This window comes from Ictalurus furcatus, chromosome 5 (genome assembly GCF_023375685.1).
Source record: "Ictalurus furcatus strain D&B chromosome 5, Billie_1.0, whole genome shotgun sequence".
Lineage (NCBI taxonomy): Eukaryota > Metazoa > Chordata > Actinopteri > Siluriformes > Ictaluridae > Ictalurus > Ictalurus furcatus.
In genome coordinates this window covers 15,569,647-15,590,096 of record NC_071259.1, presented here as the reverse complement: position 1 = coordinate 15,590,096, position 20,450 = coordinate 15,569,647, and the positions used below count along the sequence as shown (strand labels likewise).

The following is a 20,450-nucleotide window of genomic DNA, read 5'->3' as shown; positions in this document are numbered from 1 at the left end:
TTCACTTTAGTCCAATCGTGGTGAGCTGGAAAAGCAACTTTCAACCGATCAATGAGCAAATTCCACTGCATGCTCCATTGCTGGCTTGTTCTTTCCATGTTTTTGATTGTCAAAGAGTTGAATTTACACAATTTGCATAAGATGGTATTCCACTCTGGACCTGTTGGCCAATACATATTGTCCAGCTGTCTAATATCCTGTACACACTGCACAATATTAATAGGTCTGTGATCTCATTTGCTGTACTGTTCATTTCAGACATTTCAAAAGGATGATAAACATCAACATTTCCATTCGGGCCAGGAAAAGCCACCATGGGCATCGGCAAAGGCTATGATTCATCCACTTTTCCGTTTGCCTTCCGAGGTCTAGTCATAATCCGATTCGATGAAACTGTCCAGAATGTTCATAATCTTGCAATTTCAGAGACTTGAGTTCCTTTAGCACCTCTTCTTTGAAAATTTTAATGATTTGTTGTTGAAGTTCATCTGTGCTTATAGCTGTGAATATGTCTGAGCTGCTGGTTGCACCCGGGTCTGAAAGATCAAGATCAGGTGGTGGTGGGGCCTGTGTTTGGTTGGCAGGCCTTGAGACAGCAGACCTGAAACCAGACGATGAGAGGTTGGGCCTTTTGAAGAACAGAAGGCGGAGGAGCTATCATGCTGTTATCAGCAGCCACTGCATCTACCCCAGGAGCCATTGGAGGAGGCTGGTCCCACGCACCCTGATTCAACACAGCAGCGGCCTCAACATCCTGTAACAATTTCTTATACACATTAGTAACTTTTTATTTTCCCCCAATTATGACATTTTCAATCTTTTTTCTGCTTCTATTTCCCACTGTCTAAACTCATCCCAAATAATTTTCTTTCCCTACTTACTGTTTACCTTTTGTTCCAACATGCTTCTACATTCCACCAACACTTTTACACTTAACTTACCACCTTTAAGAAAAACACCACAGGTTATTTCATGCCAGATATGCAGATGTTGCAGATCTAATTTTCCCCATGACTTATGCATTTCATTAACTTGTCCCAGACATCATGGAGTGCTGTGAGAGCTGATAAGTGCATAAAACCAAAGTCTAATCACACTATACCAACTCTGCTTCAGACAGACATCGGGGATAAAAAATTTAATAGTATATATATTAGAAAGATCTTAACCAAAGAAAAAAGTGTCTTTTCTAATGCTGCTGTGAAGTGGAAACATGATCATCCGTCTCTTTCTTTTCAATAACTGGTTAGATATAAATAAATATGTCATTCCAAACAAAGTCAAAGAAATTCAGTATAAAATAATAAATCGATATTATCTTTGCAGTGCCTTTATTAGTAAGTCCTAGGAAGGGGTTTTCCCCCCATTATGTTGTTTCTGTAAAGAGGAATCAGAAACAATATTACATTTATTTTTCAATTGTGTTTTAAAAATTATTTTGGTCTCAGGTTTTGCTAATTATTTTCATTTTATTATTCAAACTGATACAATGTTCTTGTTTATGGATTGTGATACTAGTTTGCTGGAGATTGACAATACAATTAAAATTTGTGCCCTTTCTGAGAAATACCACGTTCGCAAAGCAAACGATATGTCAACTGTACCAAAGATTAGACTGTTTCCACTGACTTAATCTCTTCAAAGAAAAATAACAAAGCTGATAAGACATCTCTGGTGTTGAAGAAGATAATTGACATAGCAGTTATATGATTGACTTTTGTTGTAAGGTGAAAGAGGTATAATTTTCTGATGAATTTTTATTTTGGATGTATGTGTTTTGTATTTCTGTATTCCCCTGTTGAAATATCAATTTAACAAAACAAAACAAAACGCCAAAATGCGACACTACATCATGACATCATATTCAAAGTACTGTTTTGGCCATACCAACTATGCCCTATAGGGGTCAGCCTATAGACTCAGCAGGCAAAGAGAATGACGTAATGACACGGAAGTGAGGACATTTTTTTAATAGCTCGAGACCGGCAAGATGGCAGCGGACACGCAGGTTTGTGTGCGATTCGTGGCATGAATAGTGCTTTGCTGTTGAGTGTTTTCAATAATCTTTTTGTTTTAAATATAGCTCTCTTAAACAGACATATTTTAAAGTAGGACAGTGATCTGGTGGCTGTTTTATGACTGTTCTAACAAATTCGTATAGATACATTACGACAAAGTTAAGTTACTAGTGCAGACCCAACCAATGGCTAAGCTAATTTAGCCTAATTGCTATCACTTTTCCAGCCATATCACTGGCAGGCTCACAAAGACATTTAGAGGGAACACATCGAGAACACACAGAATTAGCGGTCATGGTTATCTAAAATGCAGATTTCAATTCGTTTAAATTCATTTTCACAAAAAGTGCACGTTGTAGTTACCGTTGAAGCCAAAATGTTACATACTTTGCTAAAAATATTCAATCAGAATTTTCACAATGCTACACGTTTCATGTTACCATACATTTCTAAAGGCAAGTAAGTTAGGTCATCGACTTTGCTCACATAAGAGGTAAGTTTAAGGGAGTTGGAGACAGATTTATTCCAGCTTTAATTCACTACATCAGAATTCCAGTGGATCATCACTGGAACTGTTACACCAGGTTGACTGTCTATTTAAAAAGACTGGAAGATTCCAGAAATTGATGATTACTTTCTGAGGCTTCTGATTGGCTAGTTATCATAACAGAGTTAATTGGGAGTTAAAGGGCCTATCTTTTGAGCCAGTGCCTTTGCCCCTGATACCATGGGGAAATCCAACCAACTCAACCAAGACCTTACAAAAAAAATTGTGAACCTCCACAAGTCTGGCTCCTCTTTAGGAGTGATTTCCAAACAACTGAAGGAAAAACAAGCATCTGTACAAACAATTGTATGCAAATATAAAAATCCTGAGACCAAATAGACACTATGTTGTCTAGGGAAGAGGCACAAAATAAATCACAGGGATGACCGAACTTAGGTCTGAAAGGAGCAATTGAAACCCAAGACAGCAACAAAGGAACTGTTGATGGAATTGGAGGCAGCAGATACTGAAGTACATCCACTATTAAGAGGGTCCTACATCACTATGGCCTGAAAGGTCGTTGCACAATGAAAAAGCCCCTACTCCAAGACCAGCATAAAACAGTTAGACTGAAGTTTACAGGTGATAACCAGTCATTTGGTGGAGTGTTCTCGGTTTAGATGAAACTAAAAATAAATTGTTTGAAAAACACTCTAACATCCTGATGCCAACCCTATGATTCACAGTTGAAATGGTGTTCTTCTGATTAAAATCCTCACTCTTTTTCCTACATAAATGTTGATCATTATGATCACCGCTATGTATGGAGGCAAAAGAGTGAAGAATGGTTTCTTCACTAGTTGTCTTGTTATACAGCATGTTGTTGAATACTTGGATCACTAAGGGTTATTTTCTAACCCTAAAGTGTACAATATAGTAGAGCTGCAACAACTAATCGATAAAACCGATAATAATCGATTATGAAAATCGTTGTCAACCAATGTCATTATCAATTAGTTGGTCTGCGCGCGGCACATTTACGCATTATGTTACTTCTGTTCCGAAAACACGCTTCGCAGAGTAAATACTAAAGTTGTGTCCCAAATGAGGTACTATACACTTACAGTATGCACTACCGTCTAGTGCAGTGTTTCGCAACTGGTGGTACGCAGACCCATAGTGGTCAGTGGTGTAATTGCAGGGGGTCCATAGGAAAGTTTTTAAAATGTTTAAATAATAGGGCTGCAATTAACGATTACTTTCATAATCGATTAGTTGGCCGATTATTTTTTCGGTTAATCAGATGGGGCGAGGCAAACTTTCAGTACCATTTTTTTTAGTTTATTTAAAATTAAATCCTCAAACTGGGTGTTACCAATATAAACTTCAGACTTAAACTTTACACAACTGTTTGTCTAATTATATAAGACTGAAAAGAACCCAATACACACACACCAGAATATATATTATTAATTTAGGACTGTAGTTTAATTCAGTGCCATAAAAAAAAATGCTTAAATCCTTGTGTGTGTGTATATATATATACCCTACTCCAAGTAGGGTATATATATATTTATATATATAAATATATATATTTATATATATAAATTTTGTATATTTATATATATATATATATATATATATATATATATATATATATATATATAAAAATATGTAATATAAGAGTATATATACATTACTTTTTATGGATGCACAAAAAGCACTGAATTGTATTGCAGAGTGCATAGTGTAATTGTACAGTATTTCATTTGGGACACAACTTAAGTATTTACTCTCCGTGTGTTTTCTGAACAGAAGTAACGTAATGAGTAAATCTCCCCCGTGCCGCGTGCAGACCAACTAATCGATCATGAGATTCGTTGACAACAATTTCATAATCAGTTATTATCGATTTTATTGATTAGTTGTTGCAGCTCTATTAAATAATATTATTTATATATTTTTTGTTAAATGTATCAAAACATATTCAAATGAGATGTTTTAAAAGTAATCAGTTTGGTTATTCGCAAATATCACGTTAGCTGAGCTGATGATCGTTCACTGATATCATTTCATTTGTAAATAAATTTAATTTGCAAAAACTTACGAAAAACCTAGACAAGTTCAAGTGTTGCATTGATGGATAAAATAAACAAAAGATAATTCAGAAAGTCAAATTAAATGTCACACAAACAGTAATGTAAAAAAAAATAAAATAAAATCTTGAATTCTTTTGATTAAATTTTAAAGTTTATATTATTAATGTTAAATATTAATAAAATAAAGCAACATATATAGAAATGACTGTTTAATACATAGACTATAATTGTTGTGGAGTGAAGGGGTCCTTGTGGATTGTTCGAAATATGCTAGGGGTCCAAAGCTCACAAAAGGTTGAGAACCATTGGTCTAGTGTATGAATTTTAGAAAGGTAATATCGTCTCAAATGGAACACATTAGTTTGTTACTAACTTGAAAGTTTGCCTCCCAGCCGATTAATCGAAAAAATAATCGGTCAACTAATCGATTATATATATAAAAAATCGTTAATTGCAGTCCTACAATATAGTAACCTTCATTCTATAAGACTGTTGTTTACAAGAAACAGCAATGGTCATATGATGACCAAAAATCCCCCTCTCTAGTCCTTTTTTGTGTTTTTATTTATTTATGTATTTTTAACTACATTATGGCCTGTTTGTTTTTCTTTCTGTCATTGCAGGTTTCAGATACTCTGAAGAAGTTTGCTGTGAAAGTGACTACGTCGAGTGTTAAAGAGCGCAAAGAAATTTTAGGAGAACTGAAGGAATGCATAAATGGAAAGAGTGAGTTGTGAATTAAAAGTGCATGTCTTGCAGCAGTATTATTTACGCTCCCATGTCTTGAATAAGAGTTCTGTGTTCCCATGTTCCTTCAGATCTGCCTGAACCAGCTATCAAAGGTCTATGCAAGCTCTTTTGTCTTACCCTTCATCGATACAGGTGAGGGAAACAAAATGTCCTTTTCATTAAAGTAAACACTTTTCAAAAAAAGTGTTCCCCCTGTCATTGGGATATCATGAGTTTGAAGTTCAATTTCGATGATGAAGCATGACCATGTTGAATATCTTATCAAAGCTGAATGCAATTGTTGGTTTTGCCTCAGGGATGCAGCCTCTCGCCGTGCTGTGCTCTCTGTTATTGACTTACTGGCCCAATCACAGCCTGATGCCATTGCTACCCACCTGCCTTCTGGTCTGCTCACCTGTGGAGTTGTCAGTAAGGGTATAATGCCAGGGTACGATTATAAAATTCCCCTGCATGCTTTGTTATAACTCTTTTATATTGGGAATATCACCATATCAAGCATCCACCCTGTAATAATTGAACCCTAATGTGTTTGTTAATCTCTTTATGTCTGTGCAAGCTGTGTACAATTTATATTGCACACATTTGGTTGTAATTGTCAACAGTTGCTGCATCTGATTTTCACTTCCACTGGTATCAAACTCAGTCATGTCATGTTTGATGAGTCTGACTTTTTTTATTGATGGGCTAATTCTTGTCTGTTGATGCAGGAAGAGCACAGCATCGGCTTCTTGTTGTGCTTTGCCATGGACTTGCTTAATAGTGCGTGTAGTCTTCCCCATGCTAGAGAACAGAGTGGATCCTCAATGGAAAAAACTGGTAAATTTATTTTGTTGTTCTTTTGAAAATGGCATACAGTTCTAAAAGAAATTATATTCAAGATTCACTAAAGAGTAAATAGTCAGATGTTAGAAGACAGGAAAATTCTAAAATGGCAGTGCCGGATACATATGTGAGCCACATTGCAACAAACACAAATTGTGAGCACACACAATTAACACACTATAGTCTGAGGCCTTTCAGACACTTTTGAGGTAGTCTGACATGCCTTTACATTTTAATATATTTCACCTATTTAAAAACATTCATCCAAAAATGCTACATATGCTTATATTTACTGCAAACTCACCAACAGTAATTTGAGAGCAGTAAGAATGTCATGAATATAGGTTTTGTTTAAATTAACTGTAAATTTACACTTTTCAAAAACCTATTTTCAGTGGTGGTTGGGATACTGTGATAAACACATTATACACATTTTTGACAGGACTTTTGAGCTCTGAACCTTGTAAGCATAGGTGTTGGCTACACGTAGGTGATTAAATCATGCTGAAATGTCATGTGGTCTGACTATAAAAGTTGTAGAACTTTGAAGTGACACTATTTTTTTTCAAAGCCAGTGGCTTACACAATGAATATTGATGAGATAGGTGTCAACACCTGTAATAGTTCCCCTCCCTAATGTCAAAGGTAATGGCCCTCCCTATTGTCAAAGGTAATTGCCCATCTGGGATGTCATTGTGTCTCCCACACCCCACACCCATCCGGTCAGTGTGAATTGTAAGGATAGAAGAGACAATAAAATCCTTTTTACAGTTTATTGAAAATACTGTGATCAACCCCACACATGTAATGGAATACTACAAAATAAGATGAATAAAAGAACAATGAATTGTCGGTCCGGATCAGGATGCCAAGTTTCAAAACAGTTTCTGTCTTGTTGAAGGCAAAGGAAGACATCACATGCTTTGCACTTCCATGGGATTTTTGTTTAGGAGCAAACACTATGAATGAAAAACTTTATTTATAGCTTATGGGTAATTAGTTGACCTTTCTGGTTGCTATGATACGTTTTTCTAATCTGTTACGTAGACAGAGAAGTTTTAGCAACGCAAGCTGCTTTACGTATGTTTTATCTAGAAAAGTGAAAGATATGGTATGCATAGTTGACGGAGGCAAAATAATTCACTCAACTCTGAACATGTATGTACTATGAAAGGCATGAATTGCAGTGCTAAGCATGTAATCATAATCATTTCATGACAAAAGCTAGTCAACAAAACTTACTCATCACAAACATCCTCTGCCGGATCAAATCGAAGTTCGAAATGGCAACGTTCATCCTCACTGTCCTGATTTTTGGGTAAAATGAGCGCCAGGCGCAGTGTTTCCCCGGAGAAGTGCCTGCTTTTTGGGTAACACGTGCTCTTGTTTATATGAGTAAATTTGGGCGTTGTCACACGTTTTCTTGCCTCGTAATTACCCAATAACGACCGCTGATTTACCATAATGTTATTATATGAATAGCTCTCGTTGCTAATGGGTGGGACATCAAGAGCTGTTTTCTGACTCAGAGACTGAAACATGCATGCTGTTCATTTTATCCTCCTCACAAAGCTCTAAAAATATGTGTAGTTTCGATCTATATACATTTGGACAGTAGACTGTTCAAAGTTTCTGGGGATGTCAGTTTTATGTTTGTAGGACAAAAACTCGTGGAGATTTTGATGCGGAAGTGCGAACATTCTATTTTCTCTCGCAGGCGGGAGAGCCGACAGTAAAGGGTTAAAAAAAAAATGTCACCTTCTATCTTAGCCTTCTCTCAGAGTCCACCACTGGCATCAACAATAAAAAAAAAATCAATTAGCATCTTGTTATAGTGCATTAAATCATGGATTTACAGTTTTATTTGGATAATTGCTACTTGCATACAGTTGTGCTCATAAATTTACAAAACCCTTGCAGAATACGCAAAATGTTAATACAAATTTTTAAATATTTTTTTTTGTTTTTTAATTTTGTTTATTTAATAATGCCCCAAATAAACTATTTCACATAACATGTGTTTACATATAGTCCACAAGACCCAATAATAACTGAATTTACGCATATGAACCCATTCAAAATGGGTCGTTTATCATCCAGGTAACGAGACACAGTATTAAGAACCAAGCTTATGTGAACTTTTGAATGGGTTCATTTGTGTAAATTCAGTTATTATTGTGTCTTATGGACTATATGTAAACATCTGTTATGAGAAAGCTTATTTTGGGCAGTATTAAATTTAAAAACATTTAATTCAAAAACTAAATTTAAAATTCAATTTTTATGATCTTTTTTTTTTTTAATTATTAACTTTTGCAGATTCTGCAAGGGGTATGTAAATTTATGAGCACAACTTTAACATTGTGTAGCATATTATTTTTGTTATTTCAGTAATACTTCCATTTAGTCTTAGTGTATTTGTTTTTAAATTTTTTGTTGTCTATTTTTGTTTTTTACTATTTTATTACATTTTTAAAAATATTAATTTGTATGTTGTTTTTTTGTGAAAAGGGAAACTGAAAAAGCATATTCTTTACTATGATTATTTGCTTATCATGCATATTTTGTCATCACAACAGCACTAATGGAGGTATATTTGAACACCAGAAGTGTACAACACTGATATGAAATTCTAGAGTTGTAGTAATAGATGTAATGGGCCTAAAGAAGCTGTGTTGGAATGTTCATTAAAATCTGTGTATGTGTCTGTGTGAGAACAGGTGGAGGTGCAGAGTCTGCTCCTTGCTGAGGTCATGGGTGGAGCCTCAAAAAATGCAATCAAGTCTGTCACTAAGCGGCTTAACAAGTTGTGGAAAGATGTGAGACCATCAGCAGAAGAATTACATATTGGTCATGTTTCTTTTTATGTCCGGGGGTCTCCTTTATAAAACCTTAGACACTGGAAAACTCAGGGCTTACAGTCAAAACATATGAAACATGGAGTTTCTGATTTAATGCACCCAAGTTAGAACTGCTATGTCTCTCCTTCATAGGGCAAACCACTGCAGTCATTAAAGACACAGCAGGTTAATTTTAATGGCAGCCTGCATACCTGGACACAAGTGGGCCAGGACTTTTATATATTAATTAAAAATTACAGAGAAGCAAGATTTTTGTGGCAGTAGAGAGGTGAATTCATTAATCGCATGATGCAATGATTGCATTTGACCAATCAAAGATCACTATTTTTTAGCACCATCTAGAGCCAGAGCCATATCAACCTGCAGTTCTCACCTGTTGTCCCACTGAAGCTAAGCAGCGTTGAGCCTGGCTAGTACCTGGATGGGAGACCTCCTGGGGGAAACTAAGGTTGCTGCTGGAAGTGGTATTGAGATGTTAAATTGAGGTCTCTCTTTGGTAGTTAAAAAAAGACCCAGGGTATAACCTTGGTGTCCTAGTGAAATTCCCCCACTTCTCTATCATTCTCTACCCCCTAATAATCCTCATCTCTGAATTGATAGCTGCTGTTGCATCATCCAGGTGGATGCTACACACTAGTGCTTGTTGAGGAGATTCCCCTCCCATACTATGTACAGCTCTTTGAGTGTCTAGAAAAGCACTATATCCAGTGCATCCAGAAAGTATTTACAGCGCTTCACTTTTTCCACATTTTGAAATGGATCAAAATTTTCCTCAAAATTCTACAAACAATACCCCATAATGAAAGAAGTTTGTTTGAAATCTTTTCAAATGTATTAAAAATAAAAACAATAAAAACACATTTACAAAAGTATTCACAGCCTTTGCCATGACACTAAAAATTGAGCTCAGGTGCATCCTGTTTCCACTGATCATCCTTGAGATGTTTGTACAACTTGATTGGAGTCCACCTGTGGTAAATTCAGTTGATTGGACATGATTTGGAAAGGCAAACACCTGTCTATATAAGGTCCCACAGTTAACAATGCATGTCAGAGCACAAACCAAGCCATTAAGTTCAAGGAATTGTCTGTAGACCTCCGAGACAGGATTGTATTGAGGCACAGATCTGGGGAAGGGTACAGAGACATTTCTGCAGCATTGAAGGTCCCAATGAGCACAGTGGCCTCCATCATCCATAAATGGAAGAAGTTTGGAACCAGCAGGACTATTCCTAGAGCTGGCCACCCGGCCAAACTGAGTGATCGGGGGAGAAGGGCCTTAGTCTAGGAGGTGACCAAAAACCTGATGGTCACTGTGACGGAGCTCCAGCGTGTCTCTGTGGAGAGAGGAGAACCTTCCAGAAGAACAACCATCTCTGCAGCACTCCACCAATCAGGCCTGTATGGTAGAGTGGCCAGATGGAAGCCACTCCTCAGTAAAAGGCACATGAAAGCCCGCCTGGAGTTTGCCAAAAGGCACCTGCAGGACTCTCAGACCAAAGATTGAACAAAGTTTGAACACTTTGGCCTGAATGGCAAGCGTCATGTCTGGAGGAAACCACTCATCACCTGGCCAATACCATCCCTACAGTGAAGCATGGTGGTGGCAGCATCATGCTGTGGGGGCTGTGGGGATGTTTTTCAGTGGCAGGAACTGGGAGACTAGTTAGGATCGAGGGAAAGATTAATGCAGCAATGTACAGAGACATCCTTGATGAAAACCTGCTCCAGAGCGCTCTGGACCTCAGACTGGGGCGAAGGTTCATCTTCCAACAGGACAACAACCCTAAGCACACAGCCAAGATAACAAAGGAGTGGCTACAGGACAACTCTGTGAATGTCCTTGAGTGGCCCAGCCAGAGCCCAGACTTGAACCCAATTTAACATCTCTGGAGAGATCTGAAAATGGCTGTGCACCGACGCTCCCCATCCAACCTGATAGAGCTTGAGAGGTCCTGCAAAGAAGAATGGGAGAAACTGCCCCAAAATTGGTGTGCCAAGCTTGTAGCGTCATACTCAAAAAGACTTGAGGCTGTAATTGGTGCCAAAGGTGCTTCAACAAAGAATTGACCAAAGGCTGTGAATACTTATGTAAATGTACTTTTTTGTTTTTTATTTTTAATAAATTTACAAAGATTTCAGACAAACAACTTTCACGTTGTCATTATGGGGTATTGTTTGTAGAATTTTGTGGAAAATAATTTAATCCATTTTGGAATAAGGCTGTAACATAACAAAATGTGGAAAAAGTGAAGCGCTGTGAATACTTTCCAGATACACTGTAAATGTATCTGTGTGTATGTCTGAACCTGGCCTTTTATAGTACCTGGGCAACAATGGTAAATATATACAGCACAGTACAGACTGTACTAAAGTAAAGTACAGTCATGCCACATAATCTGGTGTAAAAGAACTATTATATACTTATAAATGGGACTCCTGGCTGCCAGTTTAACATGTAATTATAACCTAAATTGAAAGCTTTACAACTGCAGTTTATTTTTCATTTTATTTTATTTATCTCCAGAGCCCAGGGTTGATTGATCAGTACATGAGCACCCTGTTGAGCTTGGACCAGAGTCCCTCCTCTCTGCCTCTGCTGGCAGAGTGTGTGGACTTCTGCACCTCTCAGAAAGACATGGCCACCATCAACAAGCACAAGGTGGGTTTCTCCTATAATACACAGCTTCACTGCATTTGCTCACACATCCATAATTTTCCAGGCTTGTTTTCAAACACGTGTTCTTTCAGGCAGCTATCTTAGATCTGTACTTGAAGACTGTACTAATGAGTAAAACCAGACCACTCCAGCACATTCTGGTGAGTGGGACCGGAACTTTTTGGACAAGGACACATTCTTTTATGAGCATTTTGCATTATCTTGAAAAAAACCCCTTTGTTTTCAGGCTAAAAGTGGTTCTCTGCTTTGCCATGTTTCTCACTCTGAGTTCAAGGAGCAGCTCTTGCCCACTCTACAGAAAGCCCTGCTGCGTAGCCCTGAAAACTCCATACAGAGTAGGATACACACTAATACACATTCTACACTAGAATTGATATTGCTGAAGTTTGGCTCATATTCCTCTCTCTCTCTCCCTCGCTCTCTCTCATATTTAGCCATCTCCTCCATGCTGGCTTCACTTACTCTTGATCTCAGCCTGTATGCTTTGGACATTGGGAAAGGCCTTGCCAGTAAGTTTAATACTAACAGTTAAAGTAAATAGAAATGTTTGCCATTATATTTTAAGTGTGTGTGTGTGTTTTTCAGGCCAGCTGAAGGCGAGTAACATGGAATTAATGGAACATGCAGTTCAGGCCATGCAAAATTTGGCCCAGCAGTGTAGTGACCCAACTGCCATCCAGGATCTAGTAACACACCTCTTTGGCATTCTTGGAGGTGACCGATTTTATATGCATACCTTTGTATTTGTGGTGGGCAGTATGCCAGCATAAGAGACACTGCAGGGGTGGACAAATCACCAGCCAGGCACCCAAGCAGAAAAAAAACCCCTGCTTATTATAGTCTTTTGCAAAACAAAAGCTTTTTTTTTTATTTTAAGTACATACTTTTACATACTTTTTACTTTTTTTTATACAATATTTATGTATTGTATATATCTATTGAATTATAAATGATGATTTTTTTTTTCTTGTCTTATGTATGATTCTCTTGTTGCTTGCAGGTTCAGAGGGTAAACTCACTGTAGTGGGCCAAAAAATTAATGTGCTTTCAGGTATGATTGTATGGAGTTAATTTTGTGCCAAATGTTTCAAATAAAAATCTTAAAATCCTATTAAATATCAAAATGTAAAAAAAAAATATTTTACACATGTAAATAATGAATCAAATCCAAATAAATCTTTAATTACTTCTAATTCATACTGATTCATTTTGCTTTAATTCTTTTCTATTTGCAGATTTTTCTCATGCTGTCTTTTGCTTCCGCAATCACTTTTTGCTTCGAGCCCTCAGCAGCAGGGTATTGCATTAAAAATAATATGGTTACCTACTGAATTGTTTGTAGATTCGTTCACACACATTTCTTTATCATAGTGTCTTCATTCCGTCCAGTTAAGTATCAGTTTATAAAGATATCTAGGGGATGAGGCTGAAGCTATCTTCTTATTCACCAGCTTCTTATTCTGATTTTTTTGTTTCTGACTAATTCTGATACCATTATCTCATTATGAAAATGTCTCAAAAATTTGACACATCTGCATGAAACTAAATATATGTTCAAAATAATCAAAATGAAGAAATTTACTGCAGAGGGTTTTTAATAATGACCCTGTAAATTTGGAATCTGAGACAATTTCAAATGTCAAATAATTTTCATATAAAATTGTCAGGCTTCTTGGATGTTTTGAGAATGAGGATATAGTAGTGTAGGGAATTGTATATGATATTAGTGCTCTTCATAGCGCCATCTACAGCCACTAGATTGGATGACCTGAGCCTTCTTAGGTGGTAATTGGAAAATCCTTATAAGAAACCAACTTCAGCCTCATCACCTAACTAATGTTATCTGTTTAACTGGATGGAAAGAAGACACTTGTATGAAAAATATTTGTGAATGCATCTACAAACAATTCAGAAGCTACTCATATTATTTTATCAATCTTAATGCAACTGAAATACAGCTTTCTTGCTGCTGAGCACTCTGCTCCGTTTGTTCTGACATGTCAGGATGTTACACCTTTAATGGGATGGCTGACTTTCAGAGCACTTCCCACTCCAAAATCAGTTGACCCATCTAAGACCCACCCCCAGTAAAATGTGCCAGAAGACAGAACCCAAAAAGTTTGCAAAAGAGTGATTCCAGGAGCAAAAAAATAGCATGAGAAAAACCTGCAATTAGAAAAAAATTTAAGCAAAATGAGAGTATGAATCAGAGGTAATCTTTTTGATAAATTTATTTTGATTTGATTCTCATTACTTGCATTTGAGGTATACACGTGCATATCAAAAAATTTTAAAAGCATGGAAAAGAACATTTTTCCCGTAATTTAATTAAACAAGTGGAACTTTCATATATTCTAGATTCATTACACATAAAGTGAAATATTTCAAGCCTATTTTTGTTTTAATCTTGATGAATCCGGCTTACAGCTCATGGAAATCAAAAATCCAGTATTTCAAAAATGAATATTTTCAAAATATTAGAATAAAGAACTTATAATACAGAAATGTCGCAGTGTCACATTCCTAGTGTCAAGCCACTCCTGAACCAGAGACAACATCAGAAGCATCTTACCTGGGCTAAGGAGAAAAAGAACTGAACCGTTGCTCCATGGTCCAAAGTCCTCTTTTCAGATGAAAGTAAATTTTGCATTTCATTTGGAAATCAAGGTCCCAGAGTCTGGAGGAAGAGTGGAGAGGCACAGAATCCAAGTTGCTTGAAGTCCAGTGTGAAGTTTCCACAGTCAGTGATGATTTGGGGTGCCATGTCATCTGCTGGTGTTGGTCCACTGTGTTTTCTCAAGTCGAGAGTCAATGCAGCGTCTACCAGGAGATTTTAGAGCACTTCATGCTTCCATCTGCTGACAAGCTTTATGGAGGTGCTGATTTCCTTTTCCAGCAGGACTTGGCACCTGCCCACAGTGCCAAAACTACTAGTAACTGGTTTGCTGATCATGGTATTACTGTGCTTGATTGGCCAGCCAACTCACCTGACCTGAACCCCATAGAGAATCTATCAGAGACACCAGACCTAACAATACAGACGAGCTGAAGGCCGCTATCAAAGCAACCTGGGCTTCCAGAACACCTCAGCAGTGCCACAGGCTAATTGCCTCCATGCCACGCAGCACTGATGCAGTAATATGTGCAAAAGGATCCCCGACCAAGTACTGAGTGCATAAATTAACTTGCTTTTCAGAAGTTCTACATTTCTGTTATAAATTCTTTATTGTAATATTTTGAGATAATCACCAAGATTAAAACAAAAAAAGGGTTGAAATATTTCACTTTATGTGTAATGAATCTAAAATAAATAAAAGTTAAACTTTTTGAATTAAATTATGGGAAAAAATAACTTTTCCATGATATTCAAATATTAGTGAATATTTTACATTTTGATAATATTTTGCTTGGGGTTTTTATTAATTTATTTGAAAATTTTGGCACAATATTAACATATGAGTTTTACTTTGCCCTTGGCTTTTCCTTTTACCAGCGTCATTGATTTCAAGGTATGATTTCAATGTTTGTATATTCCATGTGCAGGGATAAAAAGCTGTAGCCGTCATGCAGTCTCTGGCTCCTCCAGCCAGTCACTCAGCTCCAGTGTGGTACTGCAGTTTATCCCATTTCTGCAGCAGGAAGGTGAGCAACATTTCCTCCACTGGTCCTCAGGAGTAGTGAAGCATGAATAATCACATGGTTGTGAATATTTTGCTGATTTTGTGTTTGCGTGTGATAGTACATGAGGGGACACTGGTGCATGCTGTGTCTGTGATGTCTCATTGGATGGCACGTTTGAATGTGGAGGTTCCAGCTGCTCTGAGAGACTGGCTTAAGAAAGCCTTCACACTGAAGTCCTCCACCTCCTCTGTCCGCCACGCCTACCTGCAGGCCATGCTCAGAGCCTTCAAAGGTCATCAACTGTGCTTATTTATTTATTTAAATTTAATTATTTCTAGGTCAGTTTGTTCATAATTTTTTGTTTAGTGGTTTGTGTGTGCATGTGTGTATTTTCCTTTTAATGGATTTTGAACTGACTTTATCCCAGTTCTAGATGCAGCATGTGTACTTAATTTTTTACACTTTACCCACTCTGTATTCCTCTGTTGTTTATAGGAGACACCTTGAGCCAGGCTCTGGATCTCGTTCCTCTCCTCATCCAGACGGTAGAGAAAGCGGCTGCTCAGAGCTCTCAGCATGCTCTTCTCTCTGAGGCCCTGGCAGCTTCAGTGCTGCTATGTCATCTCTCCATACTGGACTCAGTTCCTGGTGAGGCATTCTGAGTTTCATAACAGTTTTGTTTAATGGTCTTTTTGATGAAGGTGCAGTCATAATCTCACTTCAACTGTAAAACGTTATAATCTTGAAATAAATTATTTGAGCAGTATAGTTTGAATAAGCGTTTTTTGTTACCTGTTGATTTGATTATTTCTGACTTTGGATATTTAAATGGTTTGATGTTTCTGTAGAATCTAAACTGACCTCCTTTTGGAACCTGATTTTGGATGAGAAAAAACCTCTCTTTACCACAGAGAAATTTCTCGTTCAGACCAGTGAGGAAGGTTGGTGTCTCTCACAGTTACCCACTGATAATTTTGACTGGCACTTCGGTATATTCAAACTGATTTTTTGTTTCTTTTCTTTTTTTTTCTCAGCACTGTGCACTGTACTGCAGCTGTGTGAGAGACTATTCCTGGACCACCCGCAGAGGCTCAACAACAGCAAGGCTCAGTCAGTTCTACCCCATTTCATCTAAAATCATGCCACTTGTCTTGATGGAAAGGCATCAGTATTCTCAGCATTCCCTTGCCTTTCTCTCTGTCTCTAGTTGGCTTTCCATCCATCTTTGTGAACTTTAGTACAATTTATGTTTCAGTAGTTAATGTCACTTTCTCTGTTTGAAATGGGTGCACTTCAAAAATGCATACTTTAATACTAAATAGTCAACATTGTACATATACACTCACCGGCCACTTTAAAAGAAACACCTGTAGATCTACTCATTTATGAAATTATTTAATCAGTCATTTATGTGCCAGTAGCATAATGCATAAAATCATGCAGATACAGGTAAAAAGCTTAAGTTTATGTTCACATCAAACATCAGCAGCGAGAAAAATGTGGTCACAATGACTTTGGCCATCGCATTGTTCTTGGTGTCCGGCAAGCTGGTTTGAGTATTTCAGAAACTACTGATCTCCAGGGATTTTCACACTCTCTCTCATTTATCAGACTTTTAGTAAAATTTTGTGTAAATGTTTGCATAAGCCAGAACAAATTTTCCACCAGATTTACAAAATGCTGATTGTGATTGTGTGCGTTAGGCTCCCATAAAGTGCAAAGCATGTTCCCAACATAGCTCATTTCCATTTAGTGATGCCCACAAAACTCCATAAAAGGTAAAGCTCAGAAAGGGCTGGAAACACAAAATGACTACTACGTGGTGAAAGAAAAGGTAGATGTGGAATTTATTTTGACTTATTATGACTTAAAAATACTAAATCTAGAGACAAATTAAATTGGATGTTAATTAAGTGAGGTGACAAGAGCATGGCGGGACAATGAAAGAGAAAAAAAAAAGATATACACCACCCTGGTGATCATGCACACCAAGTGCGTCACACAAATAGTTTTAGGTGTCTTGGCTGAAACTTTTTTAATGCAGAGCATTAAAAGAAGTTTTTGTGGCAAACGCAGATGATATATAAGCCAGCTTTCTTCCTCTAAATTTTTTTTTCAGTATTTAAACATCCTAGTGAACTAGTATGAGGATATGTTTTTTACAGAGACTACAAAGCACTTCTGTAAGAAGTTTTGGGTAAGGGTGTCTTCTAAATGCTGTAAATAAACAAGCTATTTAAACTCAACAGTGTAATTCATATATAGCCATATATCTGAATCTGAATATATGGATATATTCATCCATGAATTATATGATTTGAAATCAGTCAAGTCGAGGTTTACATTAGTTAGTTTTCTTATGTGTACATTTGCACACAATAGGAGCACAAGTAGGATATGAACATTTTCCCCCCTGAAATTATTGGATTTTCATGAATACCTTGAATTTCTTGTGTAAATAATAAGTGTAAATCCTATGATTTATAAATAAATCCCTTCATATCCAGCTTGATAAATGAGACCCGTTGTTGTGGGAGGCCCGTTGCAGTTCTGTGGGTAAAGTACTTTGTTGAGGAGAATGACCGGCAAGGTTTGAGTTGACAGGAAGGCTACAGTGACTCAAATAACCATATGTTGCAACCACAATGAGCAGAAAAGCATCTTATAATGCATATTTTTAACCTTGAGGTGGATGGGCTACAACAGCAGAAGGGCATACTGGGTTCAGGGCACACTCCTGTTTGCCAAAAACAGGAATCTGAGGCTACAATGGTCACAGGTTTGCTAAAATTATACAGTTGAGATGGTGAAAGCATTCCCCAGTGTTTTTCCAATCTTTACCTCCCCAGCTTCGGTGAGCCTGTGCCCACTGTAGCCTCAGATTCCTGGAATTTTTTGTTTTTTTCACCATTCTGTGTAATTCTGTGTAATCCCAGGAGATTAAAGTTTTCTGAAATGCTCAAACCAGCCTGTTTGGTACCAAAAACCATGCCATGGTGAAAGTCAGATATCACATTTTTTTCTCATTCTGATGATATGAACATTAACTGAGCTCTTGTCCTGGATTTGTATGGGATTATGCATTGCTCCACTGCCACATGATTGGCAGATTTCATAGTTGCATGAATGAGCAGATGTACATGTGTTCATAATAAAGTGGCTGGTTAGTGTAAATAGTATATGTAGTTTGATATACTACGGAATATATATATATGTGTGTATGTATGTATGTATATTTTATTTCATCCACAGTCAGTGGCTAGTAGTCATGGTAAACAAAATGTGCTTCAAACATTTCGATGTAAACATATCTTCTGCCACACTCTTTCTAGGATGTACCATCGGGCCATGGTGGCTGTGCTCCTTTGTCGAGCGTATCAGGTACGGAAGCGTGCCCATCAGAGTGTAAAGAAACTTCTTTCTTCACTGGGAAGCCCTAGCCTTGCCCACGGCCTTCTGGGAGAACTGTGTGTCGTCATCCACAAACATAAGGTCAGAGATTAGCAGAAGGGAACATAATTTTTGTCAATGAGATTACTACCTTCTAATTTTTTATATTTAAATTTATTATTTTTGTTATTGTTAATCTTTCTGTCTTAGGTTTTGCCTCCAGAGGTTCTTCAGACTGAGACAGGAGAGTGGACTGAGCTGGGCCGCTTATATATCCCTCCGTGGATCCTCTTAGAGGCTCTGAGGGTGTTGTGCGCAACAGCAGGCCAGTGGAATGACTCCGGCGAGGCTGAGAAACTGGCCCTAGATATTATCATCGTGGCTCACCACCCCTCCATTGGTTTGTTAAAAAAAATTCCCGTTACTTACTCTTTTCTTATGTTTTATGTAGTATTTTGGTATTTGATTTTTCTAGTAGATATATAGTAGATATATGTGTGTGTATATGTATATATATGGGTGTGTGTGTGTATATATGTGTGTGTGTGTGTATGTGTGTGTATATATATATATATATATATATATATATATATATATATATATATATATATATACATACATACACACACACACACACACACATATATAAAAGAGTTCTCTTTCAAAAATTCGCTCGGTATCTCACTATGTGAAACGCCTTGGGTGTGACCGCTTGCGGAAGCACCAATTACACTATGTCTGTCAGTTGACAGACCAAATGGTGACAGTGATGCGGGAGCCCCACCTCCCTCATATATATTGCTGCAAGTGGTCCCCACTTCATTCTCGTTCTCTTCCCCGTGAGATCCTTATAGGGAAGCTATCCTCAACAGATTCTTGCAGGGAGTGGCCGCTAAACAGTTCACTTGACGAGCTGGTGTTTTTAGGTACATCTCCAAACACGGCTATTTTTCCCTTATTCCTCCGAGGGAATATTTACTGTCAAAGTGAATATTTTTTCTTCTGCTGTCTTTTTTTGGTGGGAACTAGCCCGTTGAGGCAAGTTCTCATTTTTCTCAAGCCGTTACAGCTCATTTTTCCTTTTCCCCCATGTTGAGTGGTGTATGGAGTTAATATCTCTGTGTTCGCATCTCTGTTATGGCGACTGTGAACCCAACCAGCAGCGCAGAAAAGGGTAAAGATCTCTCGCCCGTGCGCTTGCGGGTCAATGATTTCATCCAAAGACTCATCCTCTATGCATTGCGTGTCTGGGAGTTAGACACGCACAGGCCGTGCTCGCTAACCCTGAGTGCTGCCCACATTGCTCTCTTTTCCCTTTAAGGATATTAGAGCGCAGAACGCGAGTTGTAGCCGCGAATAACGGGGATCCAAGTTTTTCTGCGCCGTCCACGGAGAAAGACGGGACTGCTCAGCAAACCCAGTATAGCTGAACTCCCGAAATTACCCCCCTCTTTGAATCAGACCCTTTGGCGGGGGTAAAGAAGAGGAGGAAGGATGATTGCTCGTCTCTTGGAAGAGGATCTGGAGGAAGATGAAAAGAATCAATTCTCCCTCCTAATCTCGCTTCCAGACCTAGCAGTGCGACAGGTGAGTCTCCCTCCCCCATACAGGGAGACTTGGACCTTATCAAAATATGTAGGTTGAGCAGCTGCTAAACTCTCTATCCACTGGCCGTCACAACAGGAAGGCCAGGGTACAGAGAGGGGTTTATATGATGGGAAG

At 37.8% G+C, this 20,450-nt stretch overlaps 1 protein-coding gene across 2 annotated transcripts in view; it reads left to right on the top strand.

The window, feature by feature from the left end:
* Positions 1-1,964: 1,964 nt before the first annotated feature.
* The window catches only part of gcn1 (GCN1 activator of EIF2AK4), an 81,460-nt gene continuing 62,974 nt past the window's right edge, over positions 1,965-20,450 (top strand). The window contains exons 1-19 of one of the 2 annotated variants that reach the window (XM_053624858.1): positions 1,965-2,008; positions 5,228-5,330; positions 5,423-5,486; positions 5,650-5,781; positions 6,062-6,170; positions 8,897-8,995; positions 11,565-11,699; positions 11,789-11,857; positions 11,944-12,052; positions 12,152-12,226; positions 12,303-12,431; positions 12,718-12,768; positions 15,261-15,359; positions 15,457-15,630; positions 15,834-15,986; positions 16,187-16,279; positions 16,373-16,448; positions 18,671-18,830; positions 18,939-19,128. In XM_053624858.1, the coding sequence (XP_053480833.1) occupies positions 1,991-2,008; positions 5,228-5,330; positions 5,423-5,486; positions 5,650-5,781; positions 6,062-6,170; positions 8,897-8,995; positions 11,565-11,699; positions 11,789-11,857; positions 11,944-12,052; positions 12,152-12,226; positions 12,303-12,431; positions 12,718-12,768; positions 15,261-15,359; positions 15,457-15,630; positions 15,834-15,986; positions 16,187-16,279; positions 16,373-16,448; positions 18,671-18,830; positions 18,939-19,128 (2,038 nt within the window). In that variant the 5' untranslated portion in view covers positions 1,965-1,990. Of the gene's footprint in view, positions 2,009-5,227; positions 5,331-5,422; positions 5,487-5,649; positions 5,782-6,061; positions 6,171-8,896; positions 8,996-9,080; positions 9,502-11,564; positions 11,700-11,788; positions 11,858-11,943; positions 12,053-12,151; positions 12,227-12,302; positions 12,432-12,717; positions 12,769-15,260; positions 15,360-15,456; positions 15,631-15,833; positions 15,987-16,186; positions 16,280-16,372; positions 16,449-18,670; positions 18,831-18,938; positions 19,129-20,450 lie in introns of those variants that run through there. The other variant, XM_053624859.1, reaches the window with a different exon arrangement.